This window comes from Saccoglossus kowalevskii, chromosome 10, assembly GCF_978046115.1.
Source record: "Saccoglossus kowalevskii chromosome 10, keSacKowa6.1, whole genome shotgun sequence".
Classification (NCBI taxonomy): domain Eukaryota; kingdom Metazoa; phylum Hemichordata; class Enteropneusta; family Harrimaniidae; genus Saccoglossus; species Saccoglossus kowalevskii.
Genome location: NC_140650.1, coordinates 25,017,366 through 25,037,845, shown reverse-complemented (window position 1 = coordinate 25,037,845; position 20,480 = coordinate 25,017,366). Strand labels below are relative to the sequence as shown.

At 36.3% G+C, this 20,480-nt stretch overlaps 2 protein-coding genes across 4 annotated transcripts in view; one reads left to right on the top strand and one right to left on the bottom strand.

Annotated features, from left to right (window-relative positions):
* LOC144350255 (uncharacterized) overlaps window positions 1–5,278 on the bottom strand; it is a 40,336-nt gene extending 35,058 nt beyond the window's left edge. Inside the window, exon 1 of the mRNA XM_078008503.2 lies at window positions 5,202–5,278. The gene's annotated coding sequence lies outside the window, so the exon portion shown is untranslated. The remainder of the gene's footprint in view (window positions 1–5,201) is intronic.
* LOC100367975 (synaptic vesicular amine transporter) overlaps window positions 1–18,712 on the top strand; it is a 40,491-nt gene extending 21,779 nt beyond the window's left edge. For 2 of the 3 annotated variants that reach the window (XM_006815404.3, XM_085504416.1), the window contains exons 9-16: window positions 2,854–2,949; window positions 5,092–5,170; window positions 7,847–7,898; window positions 14,089–14,152; window positions 14,958–15,077; window positions 15,683–15,728; window positions 17,154–17,241; window positions 17,435–18,712. In XM_006815404.3, the coding sequence (XP_006815467.1) occupies window positions 2,854–2,949; window positions 5,092–5,170; window positions 7,847–7,898; window positions 14,089–14,152; window positions 14,958–15,077; window positions 15,683–15,728; window positions 17,154–17,241; window positions 17,435–17,524 (635 nt within the window). In that variant the 3' untranslated portion in view covers window positions 17,525–18,712. Of the gene's footprint in view, window positions 1–2,853; window positions 2,950–5,091; window positions 5,171–5,693; window positions 5,773–7,846; window positions 7,899–14,088; window positions 14,153–14,957; window positions 15,078–15,682; window positions 15,729–17,153; window positions 17,242–17,434 lie in introns of all 3 variants that reach the window. The other variant, XM_085504417.1, reaches the window with a different exon arrangement.
* The last annotated feature ends 1,768 nt before the right edge of the window (window positions 18,713–20,480 follow it).

The following is a 20,480-nucleotide window of genomic DNA, read 5'->3' as shown; positions in this document are numbered from 1 at the left end:
GAGGGCAGTGTTACACGCACACCATAATATTGACAGAAACAGCCAAAATGATTGGGCTTTGCACGTGTAAGGAAAAAAAACTATGTTCATGTTCATAAAAAACAAAATATGTTCATGTCATATTGCATGGCTTATTTTGAAATACGGCCCACATTCTACATGTTACATGCGTGTCCACTGTATTCAGTGGATATGGGATAGTTATATCTCCTCTCCTTTTTTTGTAAATAACTTTTTAACTTCTTGTTGTCATCATAGGCATTCTTCGTGGTTTTCACCAGTTTTGCGAGAGGTGTACCTAATTTGTACTCATAGTGTTGACCCATGACACGTCAAAGTGCCTCGATACCCCAGTGTTGATTTAGTTTTCAGCGATTTGCAACTAGTTATATGGATTAGCTTTGGATGGTTCAGGTTCATAAGAATTCAATTCTTTGCCTGCATATTTTCGCTGTGCTCGCCCGGGGGTAGTGATTATGACGCATGCGCACACCGGAACATGGTTTCGATCGGAGACCGTCAGTATTCTTGAATCGTTATTTCAGTAATATAAACCTATCTGACACGTCGACCGTTGAAGGTTATTCTGTGTTGCAAGCGTATTCCCTCGTCACGACATTTCGCTGAGAAATGCGATAAAACGTGACTTGAAAAATAATTGAATATTTTGTGTGAATTTTTATTACTTCAAACAAAATATATTATCAGTGAGTATATAGCGTCTATTAATGAAAATTTCTTTTGAATTCGTTTTTTTAGAATGAATATTTAAGGTTTCATTGAGAGTGCACTGTTTTATGAATACGTTGTCATATTTTGAGTTTCGTCACGGTTGTGTTCGCATTCTTAGAACATCATGCATTTTAAAATATGTTATTTTACGTGAGATAAATGTGTATACCAATTCACGTCCTTTAAGAGTAGTCATATGTTAATATTCCGTGTTTCGCATCGTAGAAGAAATTTACGATGTTACGTCTGAGCGTAATGAACATATACCCAAGTACGTCATAGTAAACTACCATTAATTGATTGTTGTAATACATTTGGAGAAGTGTTACTATTTTTGTTTTCAATTCTGACCATCATCCTGTTCACGAGAAAATGGTGGTGCAGATGAACACTATTTATAACTAGTTAGTTATTTGGTGCTTTTAACAAATCTACGATATATATATATATATATATTATATAAGGCATCATTTTTTTCTTATCATGTCATTGAATCTGACAGTGTCCCTCCAACAATACACACGATGCTTGTTTAGTATTGTCAATAAGGGGATGGGTGGCAAGACCTTGACTGATGACATCATGCGGCCTACTAAGCTACACGATATATTAACGTGACCACACGGACAATTTAGCATTTTAATATCATTTACATATATGTTAAAGATGCAATATGGTGGAGAACATGTATTTTTTAATATTGTTAGATACTGTATTTTGAGGAATACATTGATTTATCATGACTTAAAAACGCCGTTCTTGTAGCACACATTAGAGTTCTTGTTCAATGACGTAATGAAATTCTCGAATACGCATGTGCACTGGTTTTTTTGGTACGTACAATCGTAAGCACCACACATGCGTATTAATGTTTTTTTTACTCAGCAAATACTGGCGTGTGTCCTGCATGATTCGATTTAATATACAGAATGAACTATCGAACAACACTATTACAAATATACATGTTCACGTCCATATTACTTTTTTAAGGGCAACTCCAATTGAATCTGTACTAACTAATGATCGCAGTCTTGGGTTTGAAAAAAAATATGTAAATTACCATTAGTTCAAAAAATTTAAATACGTGACAATAATTAAACAAGTTGATTTAAATTTATTTATTTATTGTCTGTTTGTTTGTTTTTTGTTTCCTATTTATTCATCATACAACAATGCTTCACTGAGTGTAGGAGAGTTGAAGTTAGATCGGCTAACTTGGTGTGAGCTTTTTAGTTGATGCTGTAAGACAGACATGGTTCGGTTCGCCTTTAACACATCGCAACTGATACATATGCTTGTGCTTCGTGCCTTGGAACAGAGCCACTTTTATTTCAAATATATATCCGATCAAATTGGAATCTCTGGAAGTACATCGGTGGAAGGTTAATACGATTCGTGATTTTGGTGGCATTTTTCAGTAACACCCTGACTGATGATTGAAATGTTGATGTTTTAGTTCATAAGTTGACCTTAGCCCGTAGGCTTAATACCAGCGGGTGCACGCTTACATATGCCACCGAACACTGCGGTACATTGTGTGAAATATACCGGTCCATGGTCGTGCAAATGGGATTCCCTTGCGACGTCAGTTGTGGGTACGCTATGAAAAGGTGATATTTATATTTATAAAATTATGAATAAATCATACGAAATTTGACATATGCAAAACACACAAAAAACGGGCGCTAATCTGTCTTTGCCACATGGGATTATAGTAAACGTTGCCTAGCAATGAGTTAATAGAAACCAATGCGGAAACAATGTAGTGAGAACGTCTCCTATAGGACACACTAAATGCCACTCTTGTGTAATATGAACTGTACGCTCACATACAAAATGAATAAAATTCCGTGTTTCTGGATAACTTCCGTTCATAATTAAATTTCATTCTCTCTTGAAGTGACATTGAAAACATGAAAGTGCTATTAAGCTAGAATCGCATTGCTGGAAGCGACTGCGCTAAATATTAGCTTATATCACAGTGACAAAAAATCGCTTTTGCTTCAATTTCATTTAATTCCGATGACCGTGAGCTGACAACGTCGGTGTGAATTGAACGCGACACGCTCTTAACCATAGTTCTACATTAATGTAACCCGTTTTTCTTATTTTTTTTGATAGGTTCTATAACATTTGCAAATATGGCGATAGCACTACTGGAGCCGTCCATGCCTTTATGGATGATGGAAACCATGGAAACAGAAAAATGGCAACTAGGTACGATCGCAATTTGTCACTATAGTAACGCATTGCCCGTCGAAGTATTATCTCTAACAAAGTGAAATTCACATTGTGTGTGATGGAAAAAGATAATGTTACGGTGACCGTATGATATATTCGAGACATTTCACCCGTCCCAGTTTCCCCAGTGTGCGTCTTAAGATCCTTATACGGCGTCACAGCTTTCATTATCCCTCTCGCACTTTTTCAATTCGGAGATTTTTATTTTTATACCTTATTTCAAAAGCTGCTGTATTAATTTTATCACAAGTGATTAGTTATTGCATCCCCTCGTGCTAGTCGAGTACCCCCATCTAAATATCCCAGAGCAACCTAGAGCGTACGTGATAGCTACCACTATATGGGAAATTGCAGTTTTATTCAAATTATCTTTAAAACGTTATGGTCTACGGCATTTTCATTACATCGAAATGCAGAATAATTTGCACATGGTTTATTATATAGATTTGACATTTAAAACATATTAATTTCGAGTTGTACTTTGTTTGGATTGCACATAGTGCCTATGAATCCTCACGTGACATCCGGGTGATGGCGGCCTGAATGTGTCAGCTTAGACTCTACGATTCAACATTCAGAGAGTAGTAAATAATGCAGATCGCTTTGACAATATACTACCATGGCAACGCCGGATGTGTGTTGTCACCAGAGAAAATGAAGATAATTTTCTGGCAAGATAGCTAGCTATGAATAATACAATAGCGTACGTATTCTCCCGAGCCGGCGCCAAGTTATAAGAAGAAAAGACGGTCACTTGCCCAATTGGAATCTTGCCTAACATCGTACCTCGTTTGACCTATTATTTCTATCACCTTCAGCTCTGTTCCCAATTAATCTGTTTATCGTAGCGTTAAAGTTGCCCGCATTCATCATTCTCGTAATCTAGGGTATTTAGCGATAATAACACCCGTGTATCAACAGATCATGTGTATTAACACTTCGGGACACAAACTTTACTCTCACCGAACGCACCTTTATAAATACTGTATTAGTAAGAGTCAAACCTCCAACATTTAGCGAGGTATTACCAGTCCCTGTTCATTATTTATGCATCGTTGAATTGGCTGATAAATGTGGTATGTATGCAGAGTGGTTACCCGAAAACCTCTCAATGACCTTGGATCGATTCCGGAAAGTGCAGTCTGTGTACTCATACCTCATACCATACAGTGCACGATAAAGCCAACTACGTGGTCACGTATATTTTCAAAATTCTCGCATTTGTAACAATTTTAGAAGCAGGGTCTGACGTCGATTTTAAGAAAAATCTCTTACTGTTATTAACAGTTATATTTATATAACTCTTGTAGGTTTTATTGTAACCGTAATTCGCTCACAAACATATTCTGTTTTCATTTCGAATAACCATCGCTAGACATATATCGTCTGATACCAACATACGGATACATATCTCAAAACTGCATTATTTCTACTACGTTTAATCATATACTGTATAGAAGAAAGATATATAACCGTTGCAAACTTCAAAGGAAATCCATGTTTATTTTGGCACAAGCCTGACTAGAAATAATTAAATCTGTTACAGTAGTAATAATCAGAATACAAAGAATCTTTATTACTCCATGGTGTAGTAGCCGGAACAGGGATATTTCGTGTAACCTAATTTCATCTATACGGTCAATGGTTTAACGTACAAAAAGAATTTATGGGAGTGCGTATACACCGACAAAGCATTGTTATTTAATTTAGAAACTCCGTGCATCGTTCAATATTGCTATATCCACCCGCAGACTCACTATCTAATGAAATGTCGTGACGGATACTCGGGAGATACGAACTTGCCCCTGGCTGTCATATTCACAGGAACCCGGATTGAAATGAACAGCTATACAATGAATGCAACGTTATACTATTTACTTTACTGTATATGGTTGCTCGAGGATGTAATTTGGGATTGTATTTGACCCTAACAAATATAATGTATACCTATTGTTGAGACTATTTTGTACAAAAAAAGTATTGTCCAGAAATATAAGTCAACTTTATATTCCCGAGTGTCCCTCGCGACATTTATCTCCTTAGTACAATGGAGACACCGGTCATATTACAACTTTTGCACTTACTAACGTTCTCGGTGATTTATCATTGTGTTAACAGGGGCAGCGTTTCTTCCAGCTAGCGTCTCCTACCTGATTAGTACTAACATATTTGGTCCACTCGGTCACCGTATGGGAAGGTATACACCGTTAATAACACGACATATTTACCTCATTACACAGTCATGCTTCTCACGGCACGTACGTCGCAAACGCCTCACAGCGCTGAACACCCACGCTCACGCAGATAGAATCTGTTCGTGATACTCAGCTCACAAGACGCCTCCGGTGTTGGAATAGATTCCTGCTTAGTTTTACGTAACTCGTGTGTCACCAGGCATTCACGATGAGTCACTACCCCAACACGGAACCTTAGCGCATTACAAACTGCAGCACTTATTGTTTCATAACACCAAGCGTCTCATCTTCTATATCTACTCTAACCTTCAAAGCACTACACACAGCAGAAAACACGGTTATACTTATTCACTCTCAATTAACGTGTCTTCTTCTTCTTCAGCTAACGTTGAGCACTCTCTTTCTCTCTCTATTAAAGCTGGCACCTGCTACTAGCGATTAACGCCATATATTTTTTTAAAGTAGATTGTATTATTTATTTATTTATTTATTTACATAATCGGCACTTGCACATATCTTCTCTAGGTTCTATTTGGTTGGCACCAAGTATAGGTTATACGTTAGGCACTTACGTCTTTGGTTATCTAGCATCTAAACTGGGAAGGTAATGTCTCTGCCTCTTTAATGCATGCCATTTCTTACTACTCTTGTTTACTCGATAGCTAAAGCACCACACCCTACTTATGTTACCGCTGTCAAGTAGGAGGCAGTGCGAAAACTGCCTCCTGCAATTGTCTAATGCGCGAATTAACTTAACGCAATTTATAATCTTTCGTCACTACTTCCACAGCGTGAGGTTTGCTTTACGGTATGTTTTGCGCGATCCAACGATAACCACGATACCTGGCTACTTCGGCATGTACACAATATCGTATTTATTATATCATTTGCTAAACGCAAGTTATTCTGTTTTTTTCCTTGAATATGTTGATTTTACAAAATAATTCAGTCGCCACACTACTCTGATATTCTCTGCAATGGTGTCAAAGTTATGGAATACTTACTTATTATAATATATATTTACAATGTTATTATTTTCATTAATACAAAATAATGTAGCAGTAAGCTGTTGGCCATATTCGCAATGGCTAAGGTGTCGTGGTTTTCGTTGGAATTTGTCAATGTGATGCACATAATGTGGGGTTTATCCCGAGTCTGTGGCAATATAAGTCATACAATACTACTAGGCGTTCACCGATTCGCACATCAAGACGTCTCCTGTGAATAACTGTCCTGTTAGTTTTCACTCTGAAAAGCTTTCAACAAATATCGAAACGCAATCTGTGAAGTCATTCAGTTGCTTTCGTACCAATTAAACAGCAATGTGTCAGTTGCTCCACTAAAATATCCTTATATGGTAATAGATAATTTGAGTTAAATCCATTTTGTCGCAGGCACCACTCGCGGTGTCAAGTTTCAGGTAATTCGAAACAGAATTATTGAATCGTGTAACTCCATAAAGAGATATCATTTCTCGTGGCAAATGGTTTTTGTATACTTCACTTAAAATTTCCTTACTAAATGGAAACCGACGCACATAGTATAATATGACGACCATCTAAATTGATGCGCCCTCTAGCGCCAAAATAATTATGTGACGTAAGAGTCGTTGTTGGCGTCTATTAATAAAGAAAAATACTTCTAATAGAGATTCATTATTTTCTAAATGCCATTCAAATCAAACAGGGTCGTCCATTCAAAGGGCGGCGTCCATCGCGCTGCGTCCCGTTCGATAAGGGATTCAGAGCGACGTACACAACGCCAATAAAATACAATTGTTTTTGTACGTGAAATTCGAACTCGCTATATGTGATGGCCACGACTCTTTAAACGATATTGCTTATACCCATGTACACCATTTTGACGTCACAAAAATGCCTCGTCGCTAGAAAGCGTATAGGTCAAAATTCTTAACTAATCAGAAATGCTAATATAACAGATTTTACAACAATTAACAATAAATGACATTCAGTTTTCGATTCAGAAGTTGCTCAACGCAACAACAAGTTAACAAGACATTAATATACGTTGTATGAACTTCAGTGTACTCGCTTTCTATTGTGTAATACAACCATATTAAAGCTGAGCATTTACCAAAACGTTATAATTTAAATATAAATCACTGTAATCATGGAAATGCTCCATTTATCGTAATTTATTTCATCTGTGGACAGATAATTTCACCATCTTGCTGTGCATGTAATAGTACCCTGTGAATAAAAAAACGGCTGTACACTTACATTTTACATTCGGTCTCTATGTTTCAATTATTATTACATATCGGAATCTCGTATATAAAGAACCCAATCTTTGAATACACAACATCCTGTCAATTAGGAACAGACTTACACATAATGGATAATACATATGGATAAATATATTGATCAGAACACGTGTTTAACTATTAGTCATTTGGCTCGTTCGTTAAAAAAACTAAACAGAAAACAATAGCAGAATTCGCCCATTTCTGTTTTTTTTTTCGAATTCTCTAATTAAATTCCTACAAACAAACCTAGTGGCAAAAGCGTAAAAGTCTTTGCTAGTATAAAAGCCTACTTCCGAATATTAGCAGCCATAGGGTATATACCTTTTACGTAGATGCGCATTTACCGTGTCCGCATTATAAGGAGATTACTGTGAATACCAGGAAATTACTTTACGCTCTGAATTCATTACAGGTGGCTGTGTTCATTAATAGGAATGAGTATAACGGGCATTTGCATGGCTTGGGTAAGTAAAGCAGTTCATATTATCCATCTAGCTTATACTATCAGATCTCTGCTTTAGGTTATTTGGCGACAGAGTTGGTATCAAGAATGAGTAGAATGATGCCAAAAACAAGAATTCATATTCACACTATTACTAGGTTTGCACGTTCTCAATGTAAAATAAGCTTGGTTATTAAGCATCTTTTTTGGGGGATACCTGGTGGCCAAGTAGAAGCCACGCAAAAACATGCAGCAAGGTGAAGTGGTGACCAGTTCGAATCACACTTGTAGTACTATCTCACATATAGCATTACGTTTCCCATGAGTTATTTCCCCCAAAGATTCATATACATATAGTTGCAGCTTTAGAGAGAGTTGGTTCTTTTAATTAGTCTAATATCTTGTAGAATGACTAGATTATCCATATAAGTAACATACTATCCATATAAGGAACGTGAATTCTTACAGATGGATATGATTGCCTGTACAATTAACAGGTTTTAAGGAACCTGAATTCTTACAAATGGACATGATTGTCTGTACAAGTAACTGGTTGTAAGGAACCTGAATACTTACAGATGAACATGATTGTCTGTACAAGTAACAGGTTGTGAGGAACCTGAAATCTCACAGATGAACATGATTGTCTATACAAGTAACAGGTTGTAAGGAACCTGAATTCTTACAGATGGACATGATTATCTATACAAGTAAAAGGATGTAAGGAACCTGAATACTTACAAATGAACATGATTGTCTGTACAAGTAACAGGTTGTAAGGAACCTGAATTCTCACAGATGGACATGATTGTCTATACAAGTAATAGGTTGTAAGGAACCTGAATTCTCACAGATGGACATGATTGTCTGTACAAGTAACAGGTTGTAAGGAACCTGAATTCTCACAGATGGACATGATTGTCTGTACAAGTAACATGTTGTAAGGAACCTGAATTCTTACAGATGGACATGATTGTCTGTACAAGTAACAGGTTGTAAGGAACCTGAATTCTTACAGATAAACATGATTGTCTGTATAAGTAACAGGTTGTAGAGAACCTGAATTCTGACAGATGGACATGATTGTCTGTACAAATAACAGGTTGTAAGGAACCTGAATTCTTACAGATGAACATGATTGTCTGTACAAGTAACAAATGTAAGGAACCTGAATTCTTACAGATCGACATGATTGTCTGTACAAGTAACAGGTTGTAAGGAACCTGAATTCTCACAGATGGACATGATTATCTGTACAAGTAATAGGTTGTAAGGAACGTGAATTCTCACAGATCGACATGATTGTCTGTACAAGTAATAGGTTGTAAGGAACCTGAATTCTTACAGATGGACATGATTGTCTGTACAAGTAACAGGTTGTAAAGAACCTGAATTCTCACAGATGGACATGATTGTCTGTACAAGTAACAGGTTGTAAGGAACCCGAATTCTTACAGATGGACATGAGTATATGTACAAGTAACAAGTTGTGAGGAACCTGACATCTTATAGATGAATATGATTGTCTGTACAAGTAACAGGTTGTAAGGAACCTGAATTCTTACAGATGGACATGATTGTTTGTACAAGTAACAGGTTGTAAGGAACCTGAATTCTTACAGATGAATATGATTGTCTGTACAAGTAACAGGTTGTAAGGAACCTGAAATCTCACAGATGAACATGATTGTCTATACAAGTAACAGGTTGTAAGAAACCTGAATTCTTACAGATGGACATGATTATCTATACAAGTAACAGGATGTAAGGAACCTGAATTCTTACAGATGGACATGATTGTCTGTACAAGTAACAGGTTGTAAGGAACCTGAATTCTCACAGATGGACATGATTGTCTGTACAAGTGACAGGTTGCAAGGAACCTGAATTCTTACAGATGGACATGATTGTCTGTACAAGTAACAGGTTGTAAAGCACCTGAATTCCCACAGATTGACATACTTTACTGTACAAGTAACAGGTTGTAAGGAACCTGAATTCCTACAGATGGACATAATTGTCTGTACAAGTAACAGGTTGTGAGGAACCTGAATTCTTACAGATGGACATGATTGTTTGTACAAGTAACAGGTTGTGAGGAACCTGAATTCTCACAGATGGACATGATTGTCTGTACAAGTAATAGGTTGTAAGGAACCTGAATTCTTACACATGGACATGATTATCTATACAAGTAACATGATGTAAGGAACCTGAATTCTTACAGATGAACATGATTGTCTGTACAAGTAACAGGTTGTAAGGAACCTGAATTCTCACAGATGGACATGATTGTCTATACAAGTAATAGGTTGTAAGGAACCTGAATTCTCACAGATGGACATGATTGTCTATACAAGTAATAGGTTGTAAGGAACCTGAATTCTTACAGATGGACATGATTGTCTGTACAAGTGATAGGTAGTAAGGAACCTAAATTCTTACAGATAAAAATGATTGTCTGTATAAGTAACAGGTTGTAGAGAACCTGAATTCTGACAGATGGACATGATTGTCTGTACAAGTAACAGGTTGTAAGGAACCTGAATTCTTACAGATGAACATGATTGTCTGTACAAGTAACAAATGTAAGGAACCTGAATTCTTACAGATGGACATGATTGTCTGTACAAGTAACAGGTTGTAAGGAACCTGAATTCTCACAGATGGACATGATTGTCTGTACAAGTAATAGGTTGTAAGGAACGTGAATTCTCACAGATCGACATGATTGTCTGTACAAGTAATAGGTTGTAAGGAACCTGAATTCTTACAGATGGACATGATTGTCTGTACAAGTAACAGGTTGTAAAGAACCTGAATTCTTACAGATGGACATGATTGTCTGTACAAGTAACAGGTTGTAAGGAACCCGAATTCTTACAGATGGACATGAGTATATGTACAAGTAACAAGTTGTGAGGAACCTGAATTCTTACAGATGGACATGATTGTCTGTACAAGTAACAGGTTGTAAGGAACCTGAATTCTTACAGATGAATATGATTGTCTGTACAAGTAACAGGTTGTAAGGAACCTGAAATCTCACAGATGAACATGATTGTCTATACAAGTAACAGGTTGTAAGAAACCTGAATTCTTACAGATGGACATGATTATCTATACAAGCAACAGGATGTAAGGAACCTGAATTCTTACAGATGGACATGATTGTCTGTACAAGTAACAGGTTGTAAGGAACCTGAATTCTCACAGATGGACATGATTGTCTGTACAAGTGACAGGTTGCAAGGAACCTGAATTCTTACAGATGGACATGATTGTCTGTACAAGTAACAGGTTGTAAAGAACCTGAATTCCCACAGATTGACATACTTTACTGTACAAGTAACAGGTTGTAAGGAACCTGAATTCCTACAGATGGACATAATTGTCTGTACAAGTAACAGGTTGTGAGGAACCTGAATTCTTACAGATGGACATGATTGTTTGTACAAGTAACAGGTTATGAGGAACCTGAATTCTCACAGATGGACATGATTGTCTGTACAAGTAATAGGTTGTAAGGAACCTGAATTCTTACACATGGACATGATTGTCTGTAAAATAACAAGTTGTAAGGAACCTGAATTCTTACAGATGGACATGATTGTCTGTACAAGTAACAGGTTGTAATGAACCTGAATTCTCACAGATGGACATGATTGTCTGTATAAGTAATAGGTTGTAAGGAACCTGAATTCTTACAGATGGACATGATTGTTTGTACAAGTAATAGGTTGCAAGGAACCTGAATTCTTACAGATGGACATGATTGTCTGTACAAGTAATATGTTGTAAGGAACCTGAATTCTTACAGATGGACATGATTGTCTGTACAAGTAACAGGTTGTAAGGAACCTGAATTCTCACAGATGGACATGATTGTCTGTACAAGTAACAGGTTGTAAGGAACCTGGATTCTTACAGATGAACATGATTGTCTGTACAAGTAACAGCTTGTAAGGAACCTGAAATCTCACAGATGAACATGATTGTCTATACAAGTAATAGGTTATAAGGAACCTGAATTCTTACAGATGGACATGATTATCTATACAAGTAACAGGATGTAAGGAACCTGAATTCTTACAGATGTACATGATTGTCTGTACAAGTAACAGGTTGTAAGGAACCTGAATTCTCACAGATGGACATGATTGTCTGTACAAGTAACAGGTTGTAAGGAACCTGAATTCTTACAGATGGACATGATTGTTTGTACAAGTAACATGTTGTGAGGAATCTGAATTCTTACAGATGGACATAATTGTCTGTACAAGTAACAGGTTGTAAGGAACCTGAATTCCTACAGATGGACATAATTGTCTGTACAAGTAACAGGTTGTGAGGAACCTGAATTCTTACAGATGGACATGATTGTCTGTACAAGTAACATGTTGTAAGGAACCTGAATTCTCACAGATAGACATGATTGTCTGTACAAGTAACAGGTTGTAAGAAAAATTAATTCTTACAGATGGACATGATTGTTTGTACAAGTAACAGGTTGTAAGGAACCTGAATTCTCACAGATGGACATGATTGTCTGTACAAGGAACAGGTTGTAAGAAAAATTAATTCTCACAGATGGACATGATTGTCTGTACAAGTAACAGGTTGTAAGGAGCCTGAATTCTTACAGATGGACATTATTGTCCGTACAAGTAACAGGTTGTAAGGAACCTGAATTCTTACAGATGGACATGATTGTCTGTACAAGTAACAGGTTGTAAGGAACCTGAAATCTCACAGATGAACATGATTGTCTATACAAGTAACAGGTTGTAAGGAACCTGAATTCTTACAGATGGACATGATTGTCTGTACAAGTAACAAGTTGTAAAGAACCTGAATTCTTACAGATGGACATGATTGTCTGTACAAGTAACAGGTTGTGAGGAACCTGAATTCTTACAGATGGACATGATTGTCTGTACAAGTAACAAGTTGTAAGGAACCTGAATTCATTACAGATGGACATGATTGTCTGTACAAGTAATAGGTTGTAAGGAACCTTAATTCTCACAGATGGACATGATTGTCTGTACAAGTAACAAGTTGTAAGGAACCTGAATTCTTACAGATGGACATGATTGTCTGTACAAGAAACAGGTTGTAAGGAACCTTAATTCTCACAGATGGACATGATTGTCTGTACAAGTAACAAGTTGTAAGGAACCTGAATTCTTACAGATGGACATGATTGTCTGTACAAGTAACAGGTTGTGAGGAACCTGAATTCTTACAGATGGACATGATTGTCTGTACAAGTAACAGGTTGTTAGGAACCTGAATTCCTACAGATGGACATGATTGTCTGTACAAGTAACAGGTTGGAAGGAACCTGAATTCTTACAGATGGACATGATTGTTTGTACAAGTAACAGGTTGTAAGAAACGTGAATTCTCACAGATGGACATGATTGTCTGTACAAGTAACAGGTTGTAAGAAAGCTGGTAAATTAGTCTGCATCATTGTTGTGACACTCTCTCCCAATATAACATATTTTCGACTTTACTGTCGCTTCAATAAATGTATAGATTTATAATGACAAATTCATTGATATGTAAATTATACTATATATTTTAGATAAGTAGTGAATATAATGATGAATGTGGTTGGGTTGCTCAATACAGTTTCATGAAAGTCTTTGGAATTTTTTTTATTTTGCGAATAAATTGCTCATTGATATGCAAAGACCTATATAAAATTAAATCGTGATAACAAACCAAATGTGTGAAATTTACGTAATTTTACTGTATGTGAAATACAAATTCAATACATAAGACCCTATGGGGGAAAAAGTAAAAAAACTACCCGTGCAATTAAAAAGAACCGAGATAATGAAATAATGTGCCTAGAACTGTATAAGCTTCACATGTACTATGGAAATAAGATCGATTCGAAAACAGTGATTATATAACCTGAAGTCAAAGTAAATCGAAATGATCACATGGTTACAAATGTATTTGTTGAAATAGGGATGATACAAATTTTTTAGCGGGTGCGACCATTATATTAGAGTTTATTGGGAATATGTAATTTCACACACTATCGTAATTAGTTTACTTAGTCACCTTTCCAATAGTGCTGTTTCAACATGTTCCTGTGGTGCTTGCTAAAAAGTATGGGTGTCGTTGAAAGAAATGTTTTTTGTTAAAATAGAAGAAGAACGAATAAATAATGGCGTTTCTTTTTCCTTCAACAGATACCATTTGCCAGTAATATCAATGAGCTCATTGCGCCATGCTTCTTCTTGGGATTCGCTATAGGTAAGCTTTCTTTGTTGTTGCCACGCGCGTCTATACATTTAGACCTGGCGTGTAAAATAAAATCGTGTTGACAGAATAAATTTACAGCGCCATTAACAAACATATTATCGAAGCTATTTACTAATAGTGGCACGAACAGTCAGTTGTAAAGATGTGCGTTATTAGTCGCATGTAACATTAACACACGTTTGCCAAAGTTGACAGTATAAACAGATTTGAATCGCACACCACCCATCTTTGAATTGTACCTTGCCTGATTCCCACAATGCAGTATTTATTGTATTCATACTGGGCATATAAATTGTTATCATATCGTAATAGTCACGCGATCGTTTAATTTAATGACAGTCGTCATACTTCAAGGGTGGTGTTAATGACGTGAAACAACAATTGCCCATCTAATATAATCACACTCACAATATAAGTTCTGCCTGTACTTTCTGACTATAACTAGTCCCTTCATGCTGCAGCACATGCCATTTTCTTTGCAAATCGTTCAATCAATGTAACAACAAATAAGCACGTGGACAATGGCTACATAATAATGCACCGTTCCTGTAAACCACGCCCTCTAGAGACGGAGTTTCTGTGTCGTAATTGGGTGTAAAGGACACGTCCAAGGCATTGGTCTTATCTGTGGTCGTCTGTCATACAAAATAATATTCTAAATAGTGACCGATCGACAACCAAACTAAGTTGTATAATTTGAATTTACATTGCTTACACCCACGCCATTTTGACGTCATACAAGCGCTTAGTTGCTAGAGGGCGGTACTTATTGGAAGAGTCTAATATCGAATTGCAGGAATGGTCGACTCCTCCATGATGCCAACCATGGGCTATCTAGTTGACCTGCGTCATGTATCCGTATATGGTAGTGTATACGCCATAGCTGATGTTGCGTTTTGTCTAGGATTTGCACTAGGTAAGCCGATACCATGATAATCTACCCTACAGACCCCCACACATCGCTGCGAGCACTGAATGAACTAATTAATTATTCATCAGACATAGTGTAGATGACGCTTGGAACTTGAACCACGTACATCAATAACTTTCGTCGAGATCCTGTGACGTGGGTCTTTCTTCTCATCTTGTTTGCAACAACGCCCTGCCGGTGTTGGGCATGTTGTCACCCGCGCACTGAATACAAATATTAATTGAGTGTTCGTCCATCTTATAATTGCTAAAATAGTTCTAAAAACGATTTAACAACAATTATGGCTTTGCATGTTAATTGTATTGATTGTTGAAATGGGATGACTTCTGTGTTTTAGTGACTAGATTATTTTGTAAATTGGGTTCTCAGTATCAAACTATAAAATAATCATAATTATATATATACATCTACGTTATCATTGCAATCTATTGTTTGGACTATTACATTCGATATATGTATGCACCAGCAGATGCAGTTACACGTGTAATATTAATACTGCGGTTACACCCAGTCTCGTATTTCCGCAGTTATGTCTTTGAATATGTATATGCACGATTTTGTTCTGACGCTTTTACCGTTTAAATCCTCAGGCCCTGCCCTTAGTGGTGAAATTGTGAAGACTGTTGGCTTTGCTTGGTAAATATATATATATACACACATACTTGAAAAATGAACTAAGTTTGAACTAACCTTGCCCAGAATCCATATACTGACCTCGCCCAGAATCCATATACTTACCTCGCCCAGAATCCATATACTTACCTCACTCAGGATCCATATACTGACCTCGCCCAGAATTCATATACTGACCTCGCCCAGAATCCATATACTGACCTCGCCCAGAATCCAAATTAAACTCTCGTAACTTTTCCATATAAATAATATATAATTTGAGCGCAACCAACATAGATTGTGGAGTAAACTTGGCCGTAAAACATGGCCGTTTCACTGAAAACTATATTTCTGGTGACACGGCAGTGAAATCACAAAACCGCGGGAATGATTGTATGAACCAATCAGTTGACTGCGAATTGATATCAATTCGTATTGAAATGTACATTCAAGGATTTCATTCGATTTAAAATGGTCAAATTACCCACTATACTATTATTACGTTTGTGTGTTTAATGGAGATGTTGCTATAGATATAATTCACTCGGTATTAGAAACCCGTATATCTAGTACTTTTAACCCATACATGGCATCATCATCTCGACCTCGCACACCTAGAAATGTTTAACGAAATCCACGAAGTGGTTTGTGTCAGATATTATGGTTTAGCTGAATAGCTGTCAGTTTCCTGGTGATTTCCACTTAACAGCACATGAAAGGCTAGCAAAATAGTACAAGATACCATAATCAGATTACTGTTCGTTTTTTATAATAGTGCCCACTCTCTATTCTGGCTTTACTTCACACTAATACATACACGTTGTTGCCTATACTTCAATTTATTTTTTGGAATGTTAACAAACGTGAATTGGTTAAGCCATATCTGAATAGCGACTCTGTAGATATTTCATTTGTAGTATATAATAAATTATAATCACCTGCCATTTTTAAAATCTGAGATTAAATATATATGATATTTTTACCAAATTTGTATATCGTTTTTTTTTTTCGTCGGATGTCATTACGTCGGAAGTTAGAATGGGCTTGTTAGAATAATTGTCCATTTTGTACACTGATTATTTTAGTCGTTTTACAACATAGGATACCAGTGGATGGACATGTCAGATCTGAATGTGCCGCAGCGCCCTCCAACTTTACTACATCAGCGTAATTAAATATACCTTTTTCCATTAAATTGTTCTAGTCCGGTTCAGTTAACTCATACATCAGATAAAACAACGTGCCTTGTTCATCACTAAGAAACAGTGGAGATTATATTTCGATATTTGATGAACTTGAGAAGATTAGCATAGCATACTAATCCATGAAAACGCACCCACTCACTATAGTCGTCGATTAATACCTTAAACCGTATTAACGATATAATACGTTCACATCAGACCATGTATACGAAAATAACACATTTAATATTTTAATGTTTTTTTTCAGGCTTCTTCGTGGTATAGCTATTGTAAATCTTTTATATTGTCCTCTCTGTTACTTTCTTCGAAGGCCCCCTGCAAGAGAAGACAAACAGGTAAGCTAAATTTGAATAATTGAATAAGTATCAAACGCGCTTACGGTAGACACCTTGCTGAATGGTGTGTATTTATATTTCAAATAGCTGACAACTGACAACGAAATAGGACATAATTATTTACATTATTTATTATTATTATTTTGAACCGTGTTTTACATTTACATATCGTACATTTACTTCCTCCTTTTAGCCTTTTCTGAACATGGAAGAAAAAATGCCAGTATCATATACTGTACAGAAGCAAACAGACTACCAAACTCTCCAAGAAGATACCGAGTGATTTGGGAAAAGACCGCGATTGCAGCAGATTAGTTCCCCGTCAACGACTTAAACTTGGTTGCCATAGAGACCTGCCACGCGGAACACTGTTCACTGAAGTTCACGAAAGAGACCCGTGTCCATGAATAGTCTCAAACGAGCATTACTCGCTCGGCTGAGGCATTGAATATAGTCATTAAAAGTATTTTTTTTAGTGATGTGTACTTATTACTAGAACTTGAGAGAAATTCAGTGTCGGGTATTTATAAGAATAAGAATCCGTGACAGTCTCCGAAATATGTGAACGTACAGTGAAGTTTGCCATATTTATAATTCTATTGTTCAAAACAGCATAAACGTCAGTGCTTACTTTATTCAACAAAAGGGGGATAATGAATTGTTTTAGATTACGTAGTGTAATGTTTTGAACAGTGAAATGAAGTGCCGTAACAGAACTTTAATAAATAACAATGTTCCAATTTTTTTCGTGTACATGTATATGACTAGAAATGGACCGTTATGTAAATATAATTATATACACCAATATATCAGATCCGTATTGTATTTCAGTTCGTTTAAAGAATATTTTGAGCAATATACATCTTTGGTTTTCGGTGTACCAGAATATCCACTAGTTGCGCTAGTGGCTAATGTCGAATAGATTTAGGTATATGCGTGTAATGGACATGCAATCATGCACCCAGTCATCAAACGAAATAAACTCGCCGTATTTGTGCGGAACGCTTTAATGAGGAGCTTATTTTAGTGAGATAGTGAAGACGTCACGCCCACGCATTGGTCTATGTTCGCATCTTAACTCGAATGCTGCTATTACACAGAACGACGCACTTGTCATGCGGAACCTCTCATACACGAATTATATTGTATACGCCAGGTTGCGTTCTTATTCATACACGACGTGTATACCGCGTGCGCAATACGCCGTTTGTTTACGCAAAATTCGGACGAGCGCTGCGTGACAAATTTTACGCTTTGCTAGATCACCACGATTTACCGATTTTCTGTTTATTTATTTGATTGCACGTTTGTTTTAACATGTAAAACATAATTCATTGTGCCTTTATATGACGATGTTACCTCCGTTATGATATCTGTTATTGAGTCTTCTCCTTAATGTCCTGTATTTAATATTCACCTTGATAGTATACTGTGATATAAGATGTTGCAATAAAGTATGACGTAATTACAATGAGGAATTAATAGATTCGTTACGAATGTTATCGAACGGGATTATGTACGCATGCGTAGTGGCCACGCTTGTACAGTACTGCATCAAAGCAAGGAGTAGATAAAACTGATTTAATTGGAAGTTTTGAGGTTCCGGAGAAATTGTATTTCTCGTTTTATTTATTTTTTTGAAAAAGCACCGTGACTGTATATTTCAAACTTATTTTATTAAATATGGTAGCAGCACCCACAGGTTGTAAATTTGTAAGTTTTTTTTTTTTACTTTTCCATTCCTTACAAGCTCTTTATAAATAATTCCACAATACCCGGATCTGAGGCGGTTTTGCTATTTGCAAAGGTTTAGATCCAGATGAGTGTATGAGAATCCACATGACTTCAACCGGGACTACTACATCAGTAACATATTGCAATCTTTCTGTATAAACAAACACATCCTCAATCACTATATATACATTCAAAATAAGTGAATATATATATATATATATATATATATATATATATATATATATATATATATATATATATATATATATATATATATATATATATATATATATACACCGATAGATAATAGTTCTGCCATATTTGCATATTTATGTTCCTGTGAAGAGAGGAATGCCAATATTTAATGTTTGAACTAGTAATCTAGACCTACAATGCCCAAATGCAATCAAAGACCGATTACCAACGGCTTATTGGCAGACATATAATACGACCTTTATTGAGTTTATAAATATTTGACTCCCGGATATAAGGCAGAAATACAAGTTCTGGGATACAGTGTTATTCTAACACAGGTTTTTGATTACAGTCATGTTGACGTACAGTAATCTCGCGGGAAAAACACAAAACCGCGCAGTCCTCTAGTCTAAGTTATGTTTGAACATCGGAACGTTTTTAATGCGAAATAGAAATATTAGCGGATACGTACGCATATCTGTGTGTTGTACCTGATTGTATACATTGTATATGTACACAGGCGAGTCATAACCGGAAGAAAACACTAAACATCACAGAGATCGTGTAAGAAAAAAACATTGAGAAATTAATTTTCTAATTACGACCAGTATTTCCCCGACAAAAAAGCTGACCAGTTACGGTTGTAAGTGATTATGTTTCTATCCCCCAAGGGCGTACTTCCGCATCTGATATCAAAATCTTTCCCCCTCTCGGTATCATGATGAATTTATCAATTGGACAGCTAATGGTATTGGTGATATTTTTCTATAAATAGCGAAAGTCGTGATATATAAATAATTTACCTTTAAGTCGCAAAAGCGCACATATTTTCTGTAATAAAGTATTATTTTGTTACGAACAACCTGTTGAACCTGTGTTGCTTAACTTTGAAAAGCACTACATGGGACAGGAAATTAAATGCATAACAGAGTAATCGCCGGTATTTGTTTTGCGAGTCGATTACCCGACAAATTATATTTCAAACGCTAAAAGAACTTCCGTAAGTACGTGCGGCCCACATTCTGTAGTTCGTAAAAAGGCGTTGAGATCGAGTGAAAAGGGTGATTTTGACAAATATTATATTGCATTTGCAATTTAAAAAGCCAGCAGTCGAATCAATTAGATATATATGCGGCATCGCTGTGGAATTCATCACGAGAATAATACGATTAATACAGATGAATGCACAATTTACTATCCTACTGGAAACTTAATTTATATTTTGAAATCTAACAATTCAGTCTAATGTTGCTCTCTGGTGATATAGAGAATTTGCTGTGTTTTAGCATGCACTTATTAGGGGGGCGTAT